General features: G+C 38.7%; 1 protein-coding gene across 4 annotated transcripts in view; it reads right to left on the minus strand.

The window, feature by feature from the left end:
• The window catches only part of LOC107306522 (versican core protein), a 100,349-nt gene that overhangs the window by 55,849 nt on the left and 24,416 nt on the right, over positions 1-20,084 (minus strand). For all 4 annotated transcript variants that reach the window (XM_032441292.2, XM_032441291.2, XM_015849762.3 and 1 more), the window contains exons 4-6: positions 16,907-17,081; positions 16,667-16,794; positions 5,058-5,351 (exon numbers count right to left, since the gene is read on the minus strand). In XM_032441292.2, the coding sequence (XP_032297183.2) occupies positions 5,058-5,351; positions 16,667-16,794; positions 16,907-17,081 (597 nt within the window). The remainder of the gene's footprint in view (positions 1-5,057; positions 5,352-16,666; positions 16,795-16,906; positions 17,082-20,084) is intronic.

Genomic DNA, 20,084 nt, shown 5'->3' on the forward strand with positions numbered 1-20,084 from the left:
ATTAGTCCTCCTGCACCCAGCCCAAGTTATTTCTGGACAGCTCTGCTGCTTTGTAGGCCTTGGCCTACAGTGTACTTGGGAGAGACATAGAAATCCACCATCTCAGCAAAATAAGAAAGCCAGAGAACTGTTGTATTGCAGTAAGGTCTCAGCTTCACAAAGGGAAAGAGAGCATGAGCACAGTGTTGTATACACCAGCCAGTACCATCACCTACAAACATTTGCCTGCTCAAAGTTATTTTGTCCATGCTGACACTTAAACTGAGTTATGAAGAGGTGGAGGATGCTGGCTCTGACAAAATATGTATTTTACTGTTTCTCTGAAGATAAACTTTTATTAAAAAAGAAAAAAAAACACATCCATGTTAACATTCTTGTGTGCTGAGTATCACTATGGCTGATCTCTGCAGCCATTTTCAAGCTGACAAAAAACTCACAGATCTCCCTTAGTGCTTAGTTAATGCCTCTGACATGAAGTTAGAAATAATTCTGTCATCCAGAAAATTGGGGGGACATGCAGCCATCAATGGTTGCTGTGGAGAAGGAAAGCACTGCTCAGTTATTAGAAGTTTTCAAAACCAAGACACACACAGCTAACAGATAAACAACGTTTCTGCCAGCTTTTGAGTTATACCTAAAAATGTTGTTCTTTCTACTGTCAGACAAGTTAAGCACAGCTGATACCCCTGGGCAGCAGTTTGCTATCATGACTGCTAATGATGGAGGACATTTTTTTCTTTCTAACCTTTTCTTTTTCCCTGTTTCCGTAGAAAGCACTGCTATCAAGTTACCAAAACCCACATCCTAGTGAAACACACCAAATGAAATAACAAGAAGTAGAGGGTTCAGTTTGGAGAGTCTTTGGGGCTGATAGGGGTGAAGTATGCATAAAGATAAGTATTTTCCCTTTGGGTCTTGCAAATTTGTGTACTATTGCATACTAAGAAGACTGTTGTTTGTGGTATTTCTTTGTAAAAATGCACTGATTTTGAACTTCAGATGAAGCAGCAAATAAGCAGGACCCATTCACAAGAAGTAGATAACCTGAAATCACTCCTGATGCAGCTCTACTGAGATAAAACAACACAGACCCTGTTCATGGATGACCACATAAGGCAATTCTCCCTCTGACATGGAATTTTCCAATTCCTGGCTAAAATTAAATCATAAAGCCAAACAAAATGGTGTAATGAAAGAGAATCAGTGAAGGTGCATGAGATAAAAAGTCAAAATGAAAAAGCAAATTCTAAACAAAATGGCAATCCAGAATAAAATATTCCAAAATTTCAAACAGGAGTTTTGAGTCAAGCAAAAACGGTTTTACTGAGGAGCTCACAAAAACCATACAGGTATATGAAAGTATTCAGCTTTAATGAACCAGCATTTCTCAGCAAAACACATTTTTCAAAGCTTCACTGTCCTCCGTGTTTATCTATTTCAGTTTTGCTTTAGATATCCATATCAAAAATTGCATAGATATTGTTTAGTGCATTTCTGGAGCACAATTTATTCTACAGATAGCACAGTATAAAATGCCTAATCAAAAATCTGCTGAAGTCTATGGCAAGGTTCCCACACACTTCACTGAATTAAGCGCGAAGAACAAGAGGCTGGAGTGTGAATGGGGTTAAATAAATACCCTATCACTTTATGCAACAATTAAATATTAAACACATATCCATTAAAAATGAAGGGTTTTTTTGCTGCAACCAAACATCAGTGCTCTACAACTGTTCTACCATTAATTCTTATGTGGAGTTGTTGTTGGGTTTTTTTTTTTGTTGTTTTGTTTTTTCGTGGGTTTTTGTTTGTTTTGCTTTTGAACTGTGACTAGAAGCCCTATAGTTTAACACCTGAAAAACTTCCCCTGATAATGGCCTCCAAGGAGCTTCAAGTACTTAGTCAAGTGTCATGAAACTTTTCCAAGCTTCATCAGGTACATCATTAGGAACCTCTTAGGAAAAAATAAAAATAAAGTAGAAAAGACGTCTAGCAAAAGTCAAGGGATGAGATGAAACACACGGATAGTATTTCAGAAACTCAGAGCCATGTGGTTTCGCTAGAATAAGAATATGGGTGATCAAAGTGAAGAGCGTCATTATTTTTTAACAAGATTTTTAGATTTTAAATCATATATTATTAGTCTGGGTCATTCTGTTTTCCAGAAGTAAAGACACTTTGCACAACGTAATTCTGTAACCAGAAAGCTGAAGTTAAAAAGCTGAACTTTACAATTAAATGTTGTCCAGGTCTGCAGTTTTATTGCAATTAGTACCTACTGGTTTTAATTTACAGCTTCAGTTATGTTTTCTTTTAATGTGCATTTTGATCACTGTGAGTCTGAAAGTTAGATTTTCAAAGCATCATTTGATGCTTCTTCTAACTCTACTGCAATCTAAAATTATATTTTGATATCCATCTTACTTTCATACATCATACTTTCAATAGCAAGTTAGGATTAAAGACATTAAGGAAAGCTGAAGAAAGAGGTATCCCTTTTCTTAAACTCAAGACTTGTCTTCATAATGATTAAAACAGCTACCTGCTTTGCCACAGACCTATTGCTTCAGAGCACATATAAATTTGAGAGTTAGACTCATTCCTTCTGGTGCTGGGTGGTATTTGCTGTTGTGGCCTTACTCAGGGAGGAAAGTGTTGCTCAGCATGAGAAGTGTGAGATGAAGGTCTTCAGTCATTGCCACTGCCCTTCAAACTATATCATCATGTGGGCACAGCACTCAAGGCTGAATCAATGTGAACTTTGCTGGCAGAGAAAACGGTATGGAGACGCCTTAAAAACCTCAGGTCACTGCAAGAACATCTGTGCTGCAGACTTTGGCACTGGTGCTACCTGGACAGGCAACTTGTTCCTTCCTTGTTTGCAGAAGCACTCAATGTTTTTTCTTGTAGCAGATGTGCATAGCCACTTCCCACTTTTATTCTTTTTCATCCACCGAAATGTTTTGAAATATCAGACGCCTAATGAGCACAGCAAGAGCTATGGGCAATCTATTACAGTTAACTGCAAATAATCAAGGTTTTAGGGAAGAACGCTTAGTTGTTTATCAGTGCAGGAATCTAGAGTGCAAGCTTACTATCTAATAAACTATGCTGGTTTGGTAGTCTCTGTTTTCTCATAAAAAGATCCATGATCATAGGCTATAGGCAAACCACTCAGTACTTGTGTCGGCCTTTTAGAGGGATTAATGAGTTTCATGTCTACTAGTCAATCTTACCTGCAGCTTACAAACAATACATATGAAGAGGCAGGAGGGGTATGACAGAATTAAAACACAGTTCTTAATGTAACTAGTCCTTATTCCTGGTATACTGTTCCTCTGAAGTCCTCCAGGACTACTTTCACATGCAAAGTTTTGCAGCGTCTAACTCACAAGCAATAAATAACAATAATAAAAATTTAAAAATGTATGTTTGAGTGTGTTAGAACAATCAGACCATAACATTACATTAGATCTTGGGATTTGTTCTCAAGCAGCAAGGTTTGTTCATAAAGGAGCCTTCAGTGCCTTGGCTAGAGAGAGTCACATCTTCAATTAGCACATCATTGACTAAGCAGGGGACAGCAGCGGTTGCAGATTTCAAGCAATATTGACTTACAGCCATAGAAGTGAGCCCCTCCAAACTGTACTTTTTTAGTTAAAGGCCAACACAACACATGCAGTCTTTACTCTGTCTGCAACCATAGGAACTTCACCAGAGAGGCCTGTAGGAAAATTATTGAGCGGTCTGACCTCCCTGTGCTGGTGAGGAGGATGCAAAACTCAGGATGTTCAGCTGGGAAGACACAAACTCCAACCTGTTACACATGACCAACCTTATAATAGTATCAGTGTCCTCTTGCACCAGGAACAGTCCTGTGATAGAAGGGATCATAAAGGACAGAAACAAAGTGATAGAATCCTCTGCTAATAGACAGTTAGCTGGTCTGCAGTATTTGAAAGGTCTACATAGCAGCTCACGTTTAACACCATGGGATGTATAGACGAGTTATCTGGAGGTGAAACAGAGGTGGAGGTGTAAGTAATTATCAATAAGGATGGAGAAAAATGTCAGAGAAGTGCTCTGGAGGAGGCTGCGCATATGAAGCCCTGTCAGTTCTAGGAAGGTCAGAGAGACAGGCAGGGATCTAGAACTGCAGTGCACAGGTGAGATGATGCTATAAGGAAGAGAAGCTTATGGTAGAAGCTGGGGAACCTCTGAGACAAATGGAATCTGTGCAGGGATAGACTGCACCATAATAACAGCAGAGCCAGGCTGCTTGACCAGAAGATGGAAGAGGTTACAGAGAAACGTTTAACCTCAAAGACCAAGGAAAGTTGATGGGCATGGAGAAGATCTGATTTAGATTGATGCAGTCTAAAGACAGATGTGGCTTCATGTGCTTCAGAAAATATAAGAGTAATCAAAAGCAGCAGTAAGAAAGGCAATTTAGACCATCTACAGTGCCAGCTGAAAAGTACATGAAAAGTTAGGTGGGTGAGAGCAGAACTTACAACTGCTTTAGAAGCATAAAAAGTATGACGGGAGGAAATGACAGGCAATGACAGCCTCCGGATTACTGGCATTTCCATGGGTAGGGCTGTATGCAATCTGTAAACAGCTTCTCTTATTGCCACCATTCAGAATAGTGTCAGGTTAGATGACAGGCATTCCCTTGGTCAAAGAAGACATTTTTTTCTGTTCTCATGTTCATTGACATTACATAGAAGATATCAGGGTGCAATCAGGCACTGAACTACACAGTATTCCAGAGTCACAGGTCCCAGGGTGACTATGTATACCATGTATCACTGCATAACCACAGCAGTACTCAGCAGGCTGAAATCTTACCTTAAAATTTTGCATCAACAAGATGTTACTTAAAGACGTTTGTCTTAGTTTGGCTTTTCTCTCTCTCTCTTTTTTTTAAAAAAAAAGCCATAATGATAAAACATTTTTAAGGACTTGTGCACTTCAAGAACTGAAACAAAACATAGTGAACAATTTTCAGACTTAGAACAGTGAGTGTACTGAAAATTATAACTAAAAAAGCTTACGTTCATAGCAGTAGGCATCAAACTTGCTATCTGGGTAAGGAAAGCCTGTTTGGTTCTCATAGCGATACAGGGTTCTCACCCCAAGCAAACCTCCACCACACTGAGGCCTAGCCACAGAGGCGGGGTAACGAACACTTCCATCCGCCAGCCAGCCGTAGTCACATTGGTCAAAGCCATTCCTCCAGGCAACATACATGTTTCCAACAGAAGCAAGAACACCATCTCTTTGCCGACATAGCTCTTTTGCTTCCTCAAAGGTGAGCTTCTCAGGAACAGAAACATGAACAACTTCATCTACAGGGAGAAAACAAAGACAATAAAGGTTGAGAATCATATTCCATGTTCCAGCCAACTTAGCTTCTCTCATCCTGTCCATATCCTTGTGAGTTTACTTTCAAATTTTGCTTAGATAGCTTTTGCTTACCATTATGCTCAAAGCAAACAAATGAACAACAACAACAAAGAAAAGAAAAAAAGACAGAAAACCAGAATGTCACATTTTTGTACAAAAAAGTGCCTAGCAGAAGGCCCACCAGTTTATACTCAAACTATACACAATGACCTACATGATGGTTGGAAACTGTGTCTCTAGGCAGTGGTAACAAGAGCCCTGAAGCTCCTCTGTGACCTCTGCTGGATCAGACTTTCCAACTCAACTTCGCTAATTAAATCCAGCCCAACAGAATTTACTTTCTCAATATAACAAATCCTTTACATCTGCAAGCCTTTTACCTGACCTTTTTAGTCATCACTAAAGTCTCTTTTGGGACACAGACAAAGAGCAAATGCTCCTCCCTGCCAGCTTCGCAGCAGCTTTGAATATCATATTTACATCAACCTTGTGGGGAAACTCAGATGAGGGAATGCAATAGACACGTTATGTGCACAAAGCCCTTTTTGTGAAAAAGTTGAACTAATCTAGACTACCCCTACTATAGTTTTGTTTCCATTAAATAGTAATTTGCACTTAATAACCTCTCAGTTAGAGACTGAAAACAAACAGTATGTCTAATATTTTGTTTCCAAGTTAAAGAGTCATTATGTAGCTGATTTGTTGCCTTGTTCACCCAAACACTATAAGCAAAATCAAGGCTCTGATCTTTCTGTCCTAGGAATGAAGTAAACTGACTTCTTTCCAGTTTTTGCTCAGGCTTCAGAAAGGATTGATCAAACTTAATATCAACACATCCACCTGCAGAAAACAGTGCAAACTCAAAATATCTGTTCCAAGATAGCAATTCTCTCCCACACCCCTTCTACGCAGACCAGAACACAGCAACCACTGTTGCAGGACAGCACTGCTTATTCACACTGGACATGCAATCCATCATGCTCAGCTGCTGCCTTACGACAACCTAGCAAAACACAGACAGACTACATCACCCCAAGCAATTTCATTCACATATTACACTTGCTTCAGGCTTGAAAGGAATGCAAGTGTGAAAGAAGGCAAAATGCCAATATTCTTTTTCCTCCTAGGTAGAAACTCTGGTTTGTTATTACAGCTGTAATATCAATTCCACAGTGTAAGTTTCTTTATACGTGTCATAGGGAGTTTCTAAATTGGAAGTAAAGTAGCAATTGAAGGACAGAACAAGTCTACCAGGAAGCTCTCATGATAAAGTGGATAATCATTCACCCTCAGAAGTACCAGAATGCTTCATCCAGCTCTCCAGACCACATAGATAACACACCTTTTTATTGAACAGATCTGCAGAAGACAACTTCTTCTGAACCGTGGGGCAGACTGCATATCATGGCCAACACAGAATGATGGGTTCAGCTATCCCACAGTGCCATCCAGATGGCAGTGTCATTAAACATTTCCTTAGTACAGCTCCCCCTTCTCTAAGGACTATATGCTCACATAGCAGCCAATATACACACAGAAATTATGTAGGTTGCTCTGTAGGTTGCAAAGAACTTACCCAAAAGGCTCAGGAAGATTTTTACGTAGACATTTGCCTGGATCTGTCTGTACATGAAATATTGATAATACAGCAATCTCAACAGGAGAGAAGCATGCCTGTACTGAATCAATTCTACTGACTGAACACCAATTCATTTGGTTCATATCTTGAAGCTGGCTGTATTCATACAGACACAATCTTACCAGAAAAAAAAATCCAATGATTAAAAAAACCCACATATTTAAGAAAAAATGCAGTCTAACTAGAACAGTTCAGCAAGCAAAGTAAAAGTCAGGCTTCTTCTCTCCCACCTATTTGGCATTTTAATATCTGAAAATCTGAAGAAAAAATCACTTAAAATGTAAAAGGGTATGAGAAGAATCAGTAAATTTTTTTATTTTCCTTTTAATCACTTGCCATTCACGTATTTCAAAAACATTAATGAAAAAGAAAAAAACTAAATACATGCTAAAACTCAGCAGCTTGCAACTCCTCTGAAGAGTGATTTGCTATGATTCCAAAATTCTTGTTTAAAAACAATCCACCTAAGTGCAGAAGTCAGATTCCAAACAGCAGTCACTCATCCTACAAACTATGACTACACAATATGGCTGTCCAGTCTGAAAATTAATTTAAGTTCTATATGTTTGTTTGAGTATGCACTTGATGTGTGTAAAAAACCAAAATGTTTTTTTTTTAAAAAAAAAAAAAGCAAAGGTTTAATAAAGACCTTGCTATAGAAGTCCAAAAATTGTTAAAAGCTGTCTTATAGTCTTATTCCAAAACCACATTGGGAAAATAAATAAAAAATTAAAATAACAGGTTTGCCTCTTGTCAAGCACTTGAAAAGAAAGCAGTATTCAGTATATTTCATCAGCTGGACAGAATCAGTTTCATTTACTTGAGCCCAGAAACACATGATGCAAATGAGTCTGCACAATCCTTCCTGCACATCCCACATGCAGCACACTGTGTATGTATCATTAACATGCATGATCCATGTACAGAATTATTTGCACTTCAGAGATCTGGTGACTCATAGAGCACAGGAACAATTCATCAGGACCCACTGTTTGTGTACACCAAGTGCAATCACTTGCAATATGCAGGGATGTAAAATGTCCTGCATTTCCTAAAACCAGCCTTACCTTACTGCAGATCATGCAGAACTCTCCTATCTCTACATTTAGATGAGATACTTTGCTATCTCTGTCACTTCTTACATTATTAGTAGTTGGTCAGGAAGTGATGCTTACCAAAATAGCAAAACTTTTCATGCACGTGCTGCAAGGACTACTTAATAATCCCCCACTTCTTTTCCCTGCACTTCTATCCCCACAGCAGTGTGGAAATTCAGCTCATAGTACATGAGAAGAGTGTTCATCCTAATTTAATGTAAACCTATGCTTTCCATCAGAAAGAGAACTTGGTTTGAAGTCACTCTGTTCTCCATATTAGCTGTCTTTTTTCCTCTTTATTGCTTGTTCCCCTCTTCAAACAGATCAAACACAATGAGGAAACCAGCTTTTTCTCTTGAAGACAAGCTTATTCACTGCAACCCCTAAGGAAAAAACTTAAAATCCACAAACTTATCAGCTAGTTTTATAGCAAGCTTCATTCTTTTGAAGGCTAGTTCACTTATCCTCTCTCATCACAGACATCTCACTGAGCCAGGCATGTCTGTAGGTGTGAATTTCATGAATCACACATCTTAAAAGCAAGCCCAGAAATAAGGGCAGGCATAGCCAGGAGTCAAAATGCAACATGTATTGACTAGGGCAAAAGTAATAAAGCTAGATTTAGTCCTCCAGCACAGACCTCACCAATAATTTATCTTCCCATAGATGAAACCACAACTAAGGGACTGGTATATTGCTATTTCCTAGAGTAGCTCTTTGAGCCTGGCTATGTGGCGCTCTTCTTTCAGAGTATAGCATTAACCCCCTCACCAGTGTGGCAGGCACAACAAGCCACTTACATGTGCAGAAGAAGGCATCAAGTGCAAGTCATGACAACAGTTTTACAGGATTCCCCCAAACTGCAGAGAAGCTTACAAGAGGACCTGTGTGTCTCTCACTGAATATGCTGTAGACAAATGTGGTAGCACACATGTGGTGGCTGTACTCATTTGTGCAGTGGTAGCACAAATGTGGTGTTGATAGTGACTGGTAAATACCCACTGAATCTCGTACCAGTTATCCACTCATTTCTGGGGAAGGACCAAAAGACCTTTACATTTATCAGTCTTAAATATCTTTAGCCTTTTTGCCCATTTTATTCTCCCAGAGCAACAAGACTCTTTGTTAACAATATCCCATCTGGGATTCAGCAACACTGACTAGGAAAAAGAATTCACAAACATTCGCCAATCTTGTGGCTGACTGCTCAGATTCTACAACTTCCACTATCAGCAGTGTCATTTAAAGAAAGACAAAGGAAAGAATCAAGGCAACACAGGGGAATACTAAATACACAAGAAACTAATAGTTCCCAATAAATTTCATTTTTGCCTCCTCTCTTTGGCCAAAAGATCCTTGCAAAATGCAGACTGATGGGGCTATCAGACTGCTTGTGAGCCATGAACAGAGAGTTACTGCCCACATCTACCCTACCTATATACACACACATGAGGACAACAGAGACCATTACCCTTGTTTTGCTTACTCTGGAAAAAAAGCACATACACATCTGGGCCAAGACTGACCTGAGAAGTTAACCACTATGTACAGTTAGTTTGTTTAATAGTCCAGCTCTTAAGTCAGCCTTCATTTCCCAAGCTGCACAGACAAGATTTGTTGTCTCAGCTGCAATTCTTTTCCTCCCTCCTGCCTCTGCTAAGGGCTTCTTCTCTGGTACAACAGACTAGTAAAGTAGTATCTTTAGCAGCAGCCCAGTCAAAGGTGAAACACTTTCTAGGAAAGGAAAACCTGGAAAACCAGCCTGAAAGTACAGCTTCGCTCAAGTTCACTTAGAAAAGCCATACAGACTTAATGCTGCCTTGAACATTTTATCACAAAGACATAAGCAGCTATGTTGAACTTTAAAGTAGAACTTTGGACAAGCTGAAGTCTTTTTCCCTTACACGTTAGAACAAGTTAGTTGATTCCTTTTGATACACATCAGTAACAATTTAATTAAATTCTCCTGATTGTCTTAGATCCATTCTATGCAAAATCACAGGCTGAACAGGAATCTATTGCACTTCATAGGACTGGAAGGGTATACTTTTCCCAGCAGCTTGCCCTCAAGCATGCAGAGTACCTTGGCAACTGCTATATCCCTACAGAGTTTTGTCACTGCCTCATGCAGTGGCAAAAAATGAAATCTGAACTGCATATGATTTTTTTTTTTTTCTTTTTGTGCTTTACTTTGATAGAAAGTATTCAGAAATACTCCCCAAAGACAAGATTTCTCATGTTGCAGCTCAAATATCACATCATTCATAGAAAGCAGAGTGGAATTACCTTCTGCCTTAATTTCCACTACGTGAGATCTTGAGAACTCTCATCAAATCACATGGTTCAAGGCTGGAGATACCTCCAGTGAATACCAACACAAAAAATGTGGCCGCATCACAGGCCTTGAACTCAGAAGAAAAAAATATTTGTCCTTGCTTCCTTTTTAAAATCCAATTGTCACTCCAAAGTCAGAACAGACCCTAGAGAATTTCAGCTGCTCCAAACACAAGAGGCTTCACACCTGAAGCTGTACTTTAGATCACGACCTTTTAAATCGTTATTGTTCTCACATAGATTTCCATGACAACAGCAAAAAAAATGCATGAGATTAATTTGAAAGTATTTAACGGCCATCTGGTTTTGTTTTCTTTTTCTTCCCAACACTCTCTGGGGGGCTGAAAATGGTGCATGAAAAGTAGACTTTTTAATCTTCCCCACAGCCACCCAAAAATAACTTTCTTAGCATGACTTCCCATCTGCATATTATATATGTTTATTAGACATATATGGCTTCTAACTGGCTTTGCCCAGAAGATGATGCTGCATGGAGTAGTTTGTGCTTTGGCTCTGCAGCACACTTTCACAGCCCCTTGCTTCATCATTAGGCTTTGGCAACCAGATTTCACTTTGTCTCTATTTCTGACAGCACATCAGTGTCAAATCAATCACATTCAACCTTATCTGAAGACAGAATGGAAACCCTCATTCCTCACCAACCATCTCCTTACAAGGGAGTCTCCTACATCAGACATTGGTCTGGGCACTTCTGAGTTGGAGCTGTGTTTGGAGAACCTCAGTAATGTCCAGACCTTTGGCACTGAAACTCTTTACATTAAAACTTTACTTAGGAATCCTCTTTAATACTTAAAGGTAGATATTCTAAATGTTTTAAACACTTAGCATATTGGAATATGCAACAAAATATGAAGGATTATAAGTATATGAGCACACAGTACAAGCCTGGTACATATTTAACAAGATTTTAACTCCAGTTTTTATCTCCACATTCTTATTTTTATCACTGTTAGCTCAGCAAATGAAAATCCTTCCCAGAAGTATTATCCTGTGTTGTTGTTTGTTTTTAGCAAAACTCAAAGTATTTTATGCATAATTGCGCAGTCTTCAATTTCTATGGGTTTCCTTAGAGCAAGGAAATGGCAAGATTTAGTTCAGACAACTGGTTTTAATTTAAGCTAATTATTTTGTGCTTCTAGGAGAAATCCAAGTTTTTGGCTAACTTATATGGCCAGAAAGGAAGAAAACTGACATGGTGTTGCTTCTACAAATCCTCTATGTAACAACCCAAATTAGTACTGCAAATTCAATAAAAATTTATACTACAATGTATTTTAAGTAAGTATTCCTACCACCATTTATGGCCTTCTAGGGGAACAATATCTCTAGTTCTGGCCAACGGACCATTAACTATTCAATAACTTCCACACTGACATCTCATTATGGTCCAGATTTTGATATCATTAATCAAACAACCATCTTATTCCATGAATAGTCATCCACCCAACATGAGCTCTCTGAATAAGGACTTATTTAGCCCAAGTGTAAGAGTTGGCACTAAAACAGAACAGACTATGTAGATAAGAACTTTCAAATTTGGATGGAAATAATCATGTTTAAGCACAGTTCTATAATATGCAAAATATCAGCTGTTTTTAATGAAGTGCTGACAGCACTCAATACAAGGGATGGGTTGCACCTTTCAGAATTAACATTAGGTGGGGTAAATATGGAAATAAGAAATTTGACTGAAACTTAAATCTTGAACTGCTAAATTTTCCACCAGTGGAGGAGCATGCTATAATATAGGAGACAAAATGAAGAAGTTGTTTTCCTGCAGTGTTCACTTTCCAATAACTTCTGTTGGCAGTCAGCAGTTTATTTAAATTTAGTCTGTCTTCTGCAGATGAGTGGTTGTAAAATGTAATCCCACTGATGTAATTTGAAACAAGTTCTGCATCTAAAATTATCATTTGATCTTAAAAAAAAAAAAAAAAGAATAATAGTAAGAAAAAACATAAACAAAAGGCAAAAAGGAACTTCTTAAAAAGGAAGTCTGACTCGGAGGCACAGGTTTGCCTGAAGTTGGTGCAAAAAAGTTATCCTGCATTATACCATAACATGGCACCACATCTGTTCCTCTTCAACAAAGAGAATAAATTAATTCCTCAGCATGTCAGTATAACTTATCTATATCATATAACATTCCTGACTTGCAGATACTATTTTCTGACTCAAGTTCATTGAAAACTGAGGAAATAGACAAAAAAAAAAATAAAATAAAAAAAAAATTGTTTGGCTGTTGCAATAATCGAATAATCTGGCATTAAAATTGATAGACAAAAGCAACAAATTCCCTGGCAATTATCTTCTGCACCACAGCTGCCTCTTCACATAAAGGACTTTCCAGTTACATAAATAGAGAGCTTAAGGATAAATTTTATTATGTGATCAGTATTGATCTGCTAGTACATTCTTGAAGTCAGTAGTGAAACTGTGACTGACCTAGTAAGAATTCGCCCCTTCTCAGATTCAGATTATTACCACAGTTAAGTATTTTGTGTAGCAATACCATTATGTATGACCATAGCCCACAAACTACAGCAATTGGGACCATTCTGTGACCACGTGGTCTTCATGGGAGAATTCAAACACCCCAATATCTGTTGGTAGGACAAGACAGAAGGGTGTAAGCAAACCAGAAAATTTCCGAGATGTTAACTGATCATTAGCTGATGATAACTTCCTCCTCCAAGAGACAGAGGAGACAATGAGGAGAGGTGGCAGGGTAGACCTACAAGGAGGGGCTAATGGAAAATGTGAACGAAGATAGCCCTGGTTGTAGTGATCCTGAGATGTAGAGTTCAAGATCGTTAGGACAATATTGAGGACACAAAATAAGTGTGCTGCTTTGCATTCAAGGAGAGTAGACACTGTCCTCTTTAGGGATCTGTTTGATAGAGTATGTGGAGGGAAGAGAGGCGCAATAACGCCGCCTAGTACTCAGTAATTGTTTTTTCCAAGCTCATAAGTGATACATTCCGAAAAAGAGGAAGTCAGACAAGAACACCAGAAGGCCTGAAATGAACAAGGAGATCCTGAACAAACTCAAACACAAAAAGGAAGCCTACAGTGAGTGAAAGCAAGAACAGATATCCTCGGAGGTATATAGTGACAAAGTCCAAGATCAGCGATCAGGGTAGGAAAGCTAAGTCCTGACAGAATTAAATCTGAATTGAATCTAGCCAAGGAGGTCAAGGGAAACAAGGAAGACTGCTATTAGTATGTCAGTAATAAAAGAAAGAATAGGGAAAATATGAGGCCCTCCCAGAAGAAAATCAGAGACCTTGTTACCCAGATTATAGAGAATGGTGAGGTATTTAACAGCTTTTTTGCCTCAGTCTTCACTGACAAATGCTCTAGTCCTACCACCCAAGCCACAGAAAGCCAAGAATGGTACTGGGAGAATGAAGGATCACCCACTGTAGGAGAAGAGAAGATAAGGTTTGAAACCACCTAAGGATCTCAAGGATGCCCAAGTACACAGGATTTGATGAGACACATCCAAGGGTCCTGAGGAAATTGGCAGATGAAGTTGCTAAACCTTTATTCATATCATATTTCAGAACCAGTGGTAGCCCAGTGAAGTTTTCACTGACTGGAAAAGGAGAAACATAACCCCAATCTTTGTGTCTGTTGAGATCACAGAGCAGATCTTTCCGGTAACTATGCTAAGGCAAATGGGAAACAGAGGTAACTGATCACATGCAGTGTGGCTTCACTAAAGGGTAACTGCTTGACAGATTCTGTGACCTTCAACAGTGGGCTTACAGCACTGCTGAATAAGAGAAGAGCAACTGGTGTCAACTAAATGAACTAGTGGAAAGCATGTGATACTGTCCCCACATGACATCCTTGTCTCTAAATTAGAGAGACGTGGATTTGACAGATCAACCACTCAGTGGAACCGGCAACATGGAAAGGATTGCAGTCAATAGCTCACTGTCCACATGGAGATCAGAGATAAATGCTCTTCTTCAGAGATCTGCCTTGTTTAACATCTTTTTTTTTTTTTTACATAGGCAGTGGGTTCAAGTGCACCTTCAGTAAATCTGCTGATGACACCAAGCAGCATGGTGTAATCTCAATGGAACACGATGATGGGATGCTATCCAAAGGGACCTGGACAGGCTGAGAAATACCTGTGCAAACCTCATATAGTTCTACAAGGCCATGTGCAAAGTGCTGCACCTGAGCTGGGGCAATTCCAAATATGAACATGGGCCAGCTAGTAAGAGGATCAAGAGCAGCCATGCAGAGAAGGACTTTGGGGTCATAGTGAAAAACTTGACATGAGCTAGCAACGTGTTTGCAGCCCAGAAAGCCAGGCATGGTCTGCTTCAAAAGATGCCCGACCAGCAGGTTGAGGAAATTGTTTCCCTCTAATGCACTCTCATGAGATGCCACCTATATTTAATTCTGGGGCCTCCAGCATATAAAGATGTGGATCTGATGGAATGGCATCCAGTATGAGTTTCTCCATAGTATTACATTTCTCGGTACTTAAGAGATTCATTTTTGAAGGATGCTTCAGTTTTTCATTCCAGAATACAGATTTGTCAAAACTGCTTCTGAAAGCTAGGAACAATCTACTTTGACTGTGTAAGTCTAGATTCAAGAGCTGATTCAGAAGTGAATTCCATCAGGGTTTATGAAGGAATGGAGGAATGTTATGGATTCTTCATGATTAAGCAGAATTGTCCACTGACAGACACAGATGAAACATTAGTAAAACTAAGACAATACTGAGCATTAATGAAATTCCATTGCTTAATTTTCAGTTCCCGAGCTTGTACACATTATAACTATCTTAAGGGAGGCTGTTGTGAGGTAGGGCTTGGCCTCTTCTCTCGACTAACAAGTGACAGGACTAGAGGGAACGGCCTCAAGTTGCACCATGGAAGATTCAGGTTGGATGTTAGAAAACAGTTCTCCAAAAGAGTGGGCAGGGGCTGGAATGGGCTGCCCAGTAAGGTGGTGGAGTCACCAACCCTGGAGGTGTTCAAGGAACGTTTGGATGATGCGTTGAGTGAAATGGTTTAGTAAGAACTATTGGTAATGGGTGGACAGTTAGACAGGATGATCTTGTAGGTCTTTTCTAGCCTTCATGATTTTATGATTCTAGCCTTTGTAAGACCTGCATTGTTCGTATTTGACAACTGTTAAAAAGTGAACACAGACTGAGACCAGACAGCTTCTAAATGTAAGAGAAAAATACATACTTGATTTCAGTGACTAAAGTCTCTAAAAGTCATTATTAGGAGAAAATTCTGCATGATTTATTTCCCGTCTTGTATAGAGTACAGATGAGCAGTGAGTACCTTAATTTTGCATATCTGCTTATACAAAGGTAGAACTTTTTAGGTTTTTACTCAAAACCACAGCTGACTTAACTAACCACAGTAAACTGAACACATATCAATCAAGAAAACAGCTCAAAAAATCTATGTTAATGAACTAGAAGTATTTGTTTAGAAAAGAACAGTGAAACTGGTATGCAATAAAAATCTGCCAATACAGAATAAATGTCACCTTCTCAAACCACTGCAGTGAATGGATCTGTGCATATGAAAATAGACCAATCACAGGAAAACTTAATGTTTTTTTCCTTTCACTATTCAACCTTTTGGTGAACCAAGACTGATCACAGATTCATACCATAGATTATGAAGTACCATAGACTTCACAATCCATGGTTTGTAATCAACGGATTGGATTTCAATTAAATATCCTTCTAACTTTATGTTCAGGACACATAAAAACGCCAATTATATACATTATGAACTATAATACATTTAGCGGCATTTGTATTATATCCATCTTCATATATATATAAAACATATATACAGTTTCTCAAACGTTTAATGTATTTCTTTGAATATCCTTTTATAACATCTAAAAAATAAGACATTTTTACACCAGTTTTGTGTTCTGCTGTCACGAACTATAGCATCTTTAAACCTGACTGCCTCTTTGTAGACTTCACATTTGCTCTTATTTAAAGTCCAGTACATCACAAACTATAGGTTCACTCCATTCAGCAATTCCCTTCAGATTTGAAACAGCCAAAATGCATTGTACACAGAACTTATTCCTTTGCTTTTCCATATTGGAATCCATATTGTTTTGAAATTTGTCATGCAGAATAAATATGGATCTATCTTACCTTGCATGTGTTCAACATAGCAATACACATCATAAGTTTCATTAGGAAAACGGCGTCCATACGTTCTCACTCCTTTCTTTCCCATTTTATCTCCAAAGCAACCAATTCTTGGATGTCTAATTGGATATCTGAAATGCAGCATGTCCATATTTATTAACATGGTAAGTCAGAACACTGTCTTTACAGGCTAAGTATACTAATTTGGAGAAACTCTGTCAAAGTGCCTTTTAAATGTCTCACCTAACAGTCTGGTCAGACAACCAGCCAGCATCACACTGTTCAAATCCATCTTCATATGCTGCTTTCAGTTGCTCTGGGCTTGCTATGACAGCACCGTTGTCCAAACAAGTCTGCTGAGCCTGTGTAAAATTCAAAGTGTACCTGCTGGTAGCTGCACGATAGTGAAATACTACACCTGAAAAGATAACAAACTCAGATTAATGACACATCTTGCATCATTTCTGCAATCATCATTATATCGTAACTTCACCTGGATTTTGTTACAATGGTAAAAACAGATGGGTACAATTAAAGCACTAGAAGGCTGAGATATTACAGCAATTAAATTACGCCTGCCTATCCCCCATACCAGTAACTATGTGACATCCTATCTTTTTAATAGTTTGAACTATGTTCAGCATACTCTGAAAAAGTAATAAAACCATTTAAGCATTTCCATTTAAGTATAATGGAACTCTGTGATAAAAAGGAAGAATGCACACTGAAGTACATCCATATGCTATGGGCACTACCTGCCACACTGGCTATTCAGCCCATCCAATTGCAAGTCAAATTGTGTGACCAGGCAAGACTGAACACACCTATTCACAGGAAAAAGCAAAAAAAGAACCAGCCTTTTGGAAGTAGCCAGCTGCACTAACTGCATGCAGAAGTGTCAATAGTGAATGGGGCGACCCTTGAGTTTTCAAGGTCTGCCAGCCACAGGGAAGTATGCAGCCAGTGGGCACCCCAAAGAGCTCGTTCTCCTGATTCAGACTGTATCACCAGTGTTGGCCCTCATGTCCGATCCTACACATTTACAGATTATTGCAAATGCAACAGTTATAAATACATGCCTGTTGGCCTATTTTTCATAACTACGCTTTCCTGCACACAGTACCAACAACAGAGACAAAACAAAGCTTGATTTTATTATGGCTTTTTCTGGTTCTGGAAAGAATCTAGACGATTTCCAAAATTACAAGAACATGTCAGATGTCTGGAGTGAGCAGGGTATGAGTAAAGATGGTTTTGGTTAAAACACATTCTGTCAAGGAGCCATGTTCTGTTTTGCATACACTTAGGATTCCCACTCAGTTTGACAATGGCTGTGCCTGTACACCTGAAACAGCCCATAAAGGGCACCAATTCTAAGACGGCAGACAGCAGATATTCCATCTGGCCAAATCACATCCCTCTCCATGTCTTTTACAGCTTAGCACCAAAAGGATGCCTCCTGATGATGGCTGAAAAATAGCTCCTAACGTCATTTATTGCAATCAACATCTTCAGAAGCATTTTAGCACCATAAATAACCCACTATGCAGAATTGCTACAAAACAAGAAAAATACATCACAAAATGTTATTTTTAGAGATAATATTATTGGGGTATTTCCTGACGAGGGAGCAGTATATTGTTATAATGACCTGGGAAATGTTGACATTCAAGCAATAACAGATTTAATGATAAATCTTTGTTATTAGTATATTGTTGAAAGATGCAAGTCTGATAACTTTCTAGTAAGCAGCAATATGAGTAACTTAATAAACTGACCAAACTCCAGCATACTTAGAAATTGTAGGTGTTTTTCTTAAAGATTAATTTAGTAAAATAATCCTATTATCAAAGGCCTAATTATGGACAATAAGCAAAAAATACTAATTTTTTTCCTTATTGTGGTTTGCTAAGAAGGTTTCTCAAACAAAACATAGAACACACTATGTGTACTCACACACAGGTAGTTCAAAGCTCAGTCATTAGACATTAATTTTCATTAAAGCTCCTGGCAGAGAAACAAGAAATGGAAGAAGCACCAAAGATTTCAACTTTACTATGGACCCACACAACAGCTGCAGCCACCACCTGGAACCTCATAAGCCAGTACTGTCCCCATAAAGTTAATTTTCAGAGTCGCTGACTGAATACATAATGCAGAGTGCTTCTTCCAAGCAGCAAAGTAATTATTTCAGCTTCAAAAAGGGACAGGGACAACTTCCCATGACTCCCTTTCTTCTCACTTGAGAATGAGAAAAGCAAGTGTAAGGGTACAGACAAGAGCCACAGCACTCCAATGGCCTGTGCACTATGGCACAGCCTCAAGAAAGCATATGTTCTTACTAATGTAAACTCTGTTCTGGGAGACACAGAAAAGAAACGTCAAAGAAATTTACCAGCTCCTATGCCCTTACACTTCCTCTGCTGTAAGGTATCTTCCACTGCCTGCTTTAAGCAAATTTACAGATCATTTGTGTTGCTTTAACTTGTGCAAAGCCTTATCTATATGTATGTGTTTGTATACATATAAGAATGTGTGTAGCAGTATTTTGGCTTTGTTTACTCAATAACCATGCAGTTCCGTATCACATGTCCATCACAGAACACAGCCTTACAAAACAGAAAGTTAAAGTAACTACGACTAATTACTTTATGGAATTTAAAAATTCAAAATAACAAAAATATTAATTGGAGATTTAAGAGCTTTACTTTAATATATTGGGTATTTTATAACAGAATCAATACTCTGGGCCACATACCTGCTTGTATAAACCAGAATGACTTTATTCTGTGGTACAATAGTAAATAAAAATTCTGAGGTACAGCTGACCTGCTTGGTCATGGTTTTATTCACAAGCTGGCCAACTTGGCCTATTTGGATGCTTCTGTACCAGTAATATACAGTATTTGACACTGACTGTTATAAAAAGTCAAACCAGAAATGCACAAGTATGTGAAGTAATTTGCTCATTTGGCTTGTTGTTTTAACTAAAACAAATTTTATAGACATTTAGAGTCATTGCCTCTAATACTTTTTCCCCCTGCAAATTCACTTAACTGATGTAACATTACTTCATCCAGGCACAAGAACACTGCTTTTCCATACAACCAAAGAAAAGCTTATTAACTTAGCAGGAGAAGGCAACATACTTCTCTGAACTCGCGTAGTGTTAAGCTGCCTACGTATGAGTGCATTCTCAACAAGCCCCTTATTTCGGACAAACTGAAAGCAATCAATGGCCCTGCTGATGACATGTGGACCTTGCATTACCTTAGTAAGGCAGGACTAAAGAGTTAATGCTAACATCAGTGTAAAGAAGCTGCCGAGAAAATGCCTTTGGTCATTTGTAAATCCTGGAAAGGAACTTCGAGAATGCTTTGTTCTCCTCCCCCAGATCCAAAAGGTAAACTTCACCTATTCT

This window comes from Coturnix japonica, chromosome Z (genome assembly GCF_054131305.1).
Source record: "Coturnix japonica strain WE chromosome Z, WE-NBRP24, whole genome shotgun sequence".
Taxonomy (NCBI): domain Eukaryota; kingdom Metazoa; phylum Chordata; class Aves; order Galliformes; family Phasianidae; genus Coturnix; species Coturnix japonica.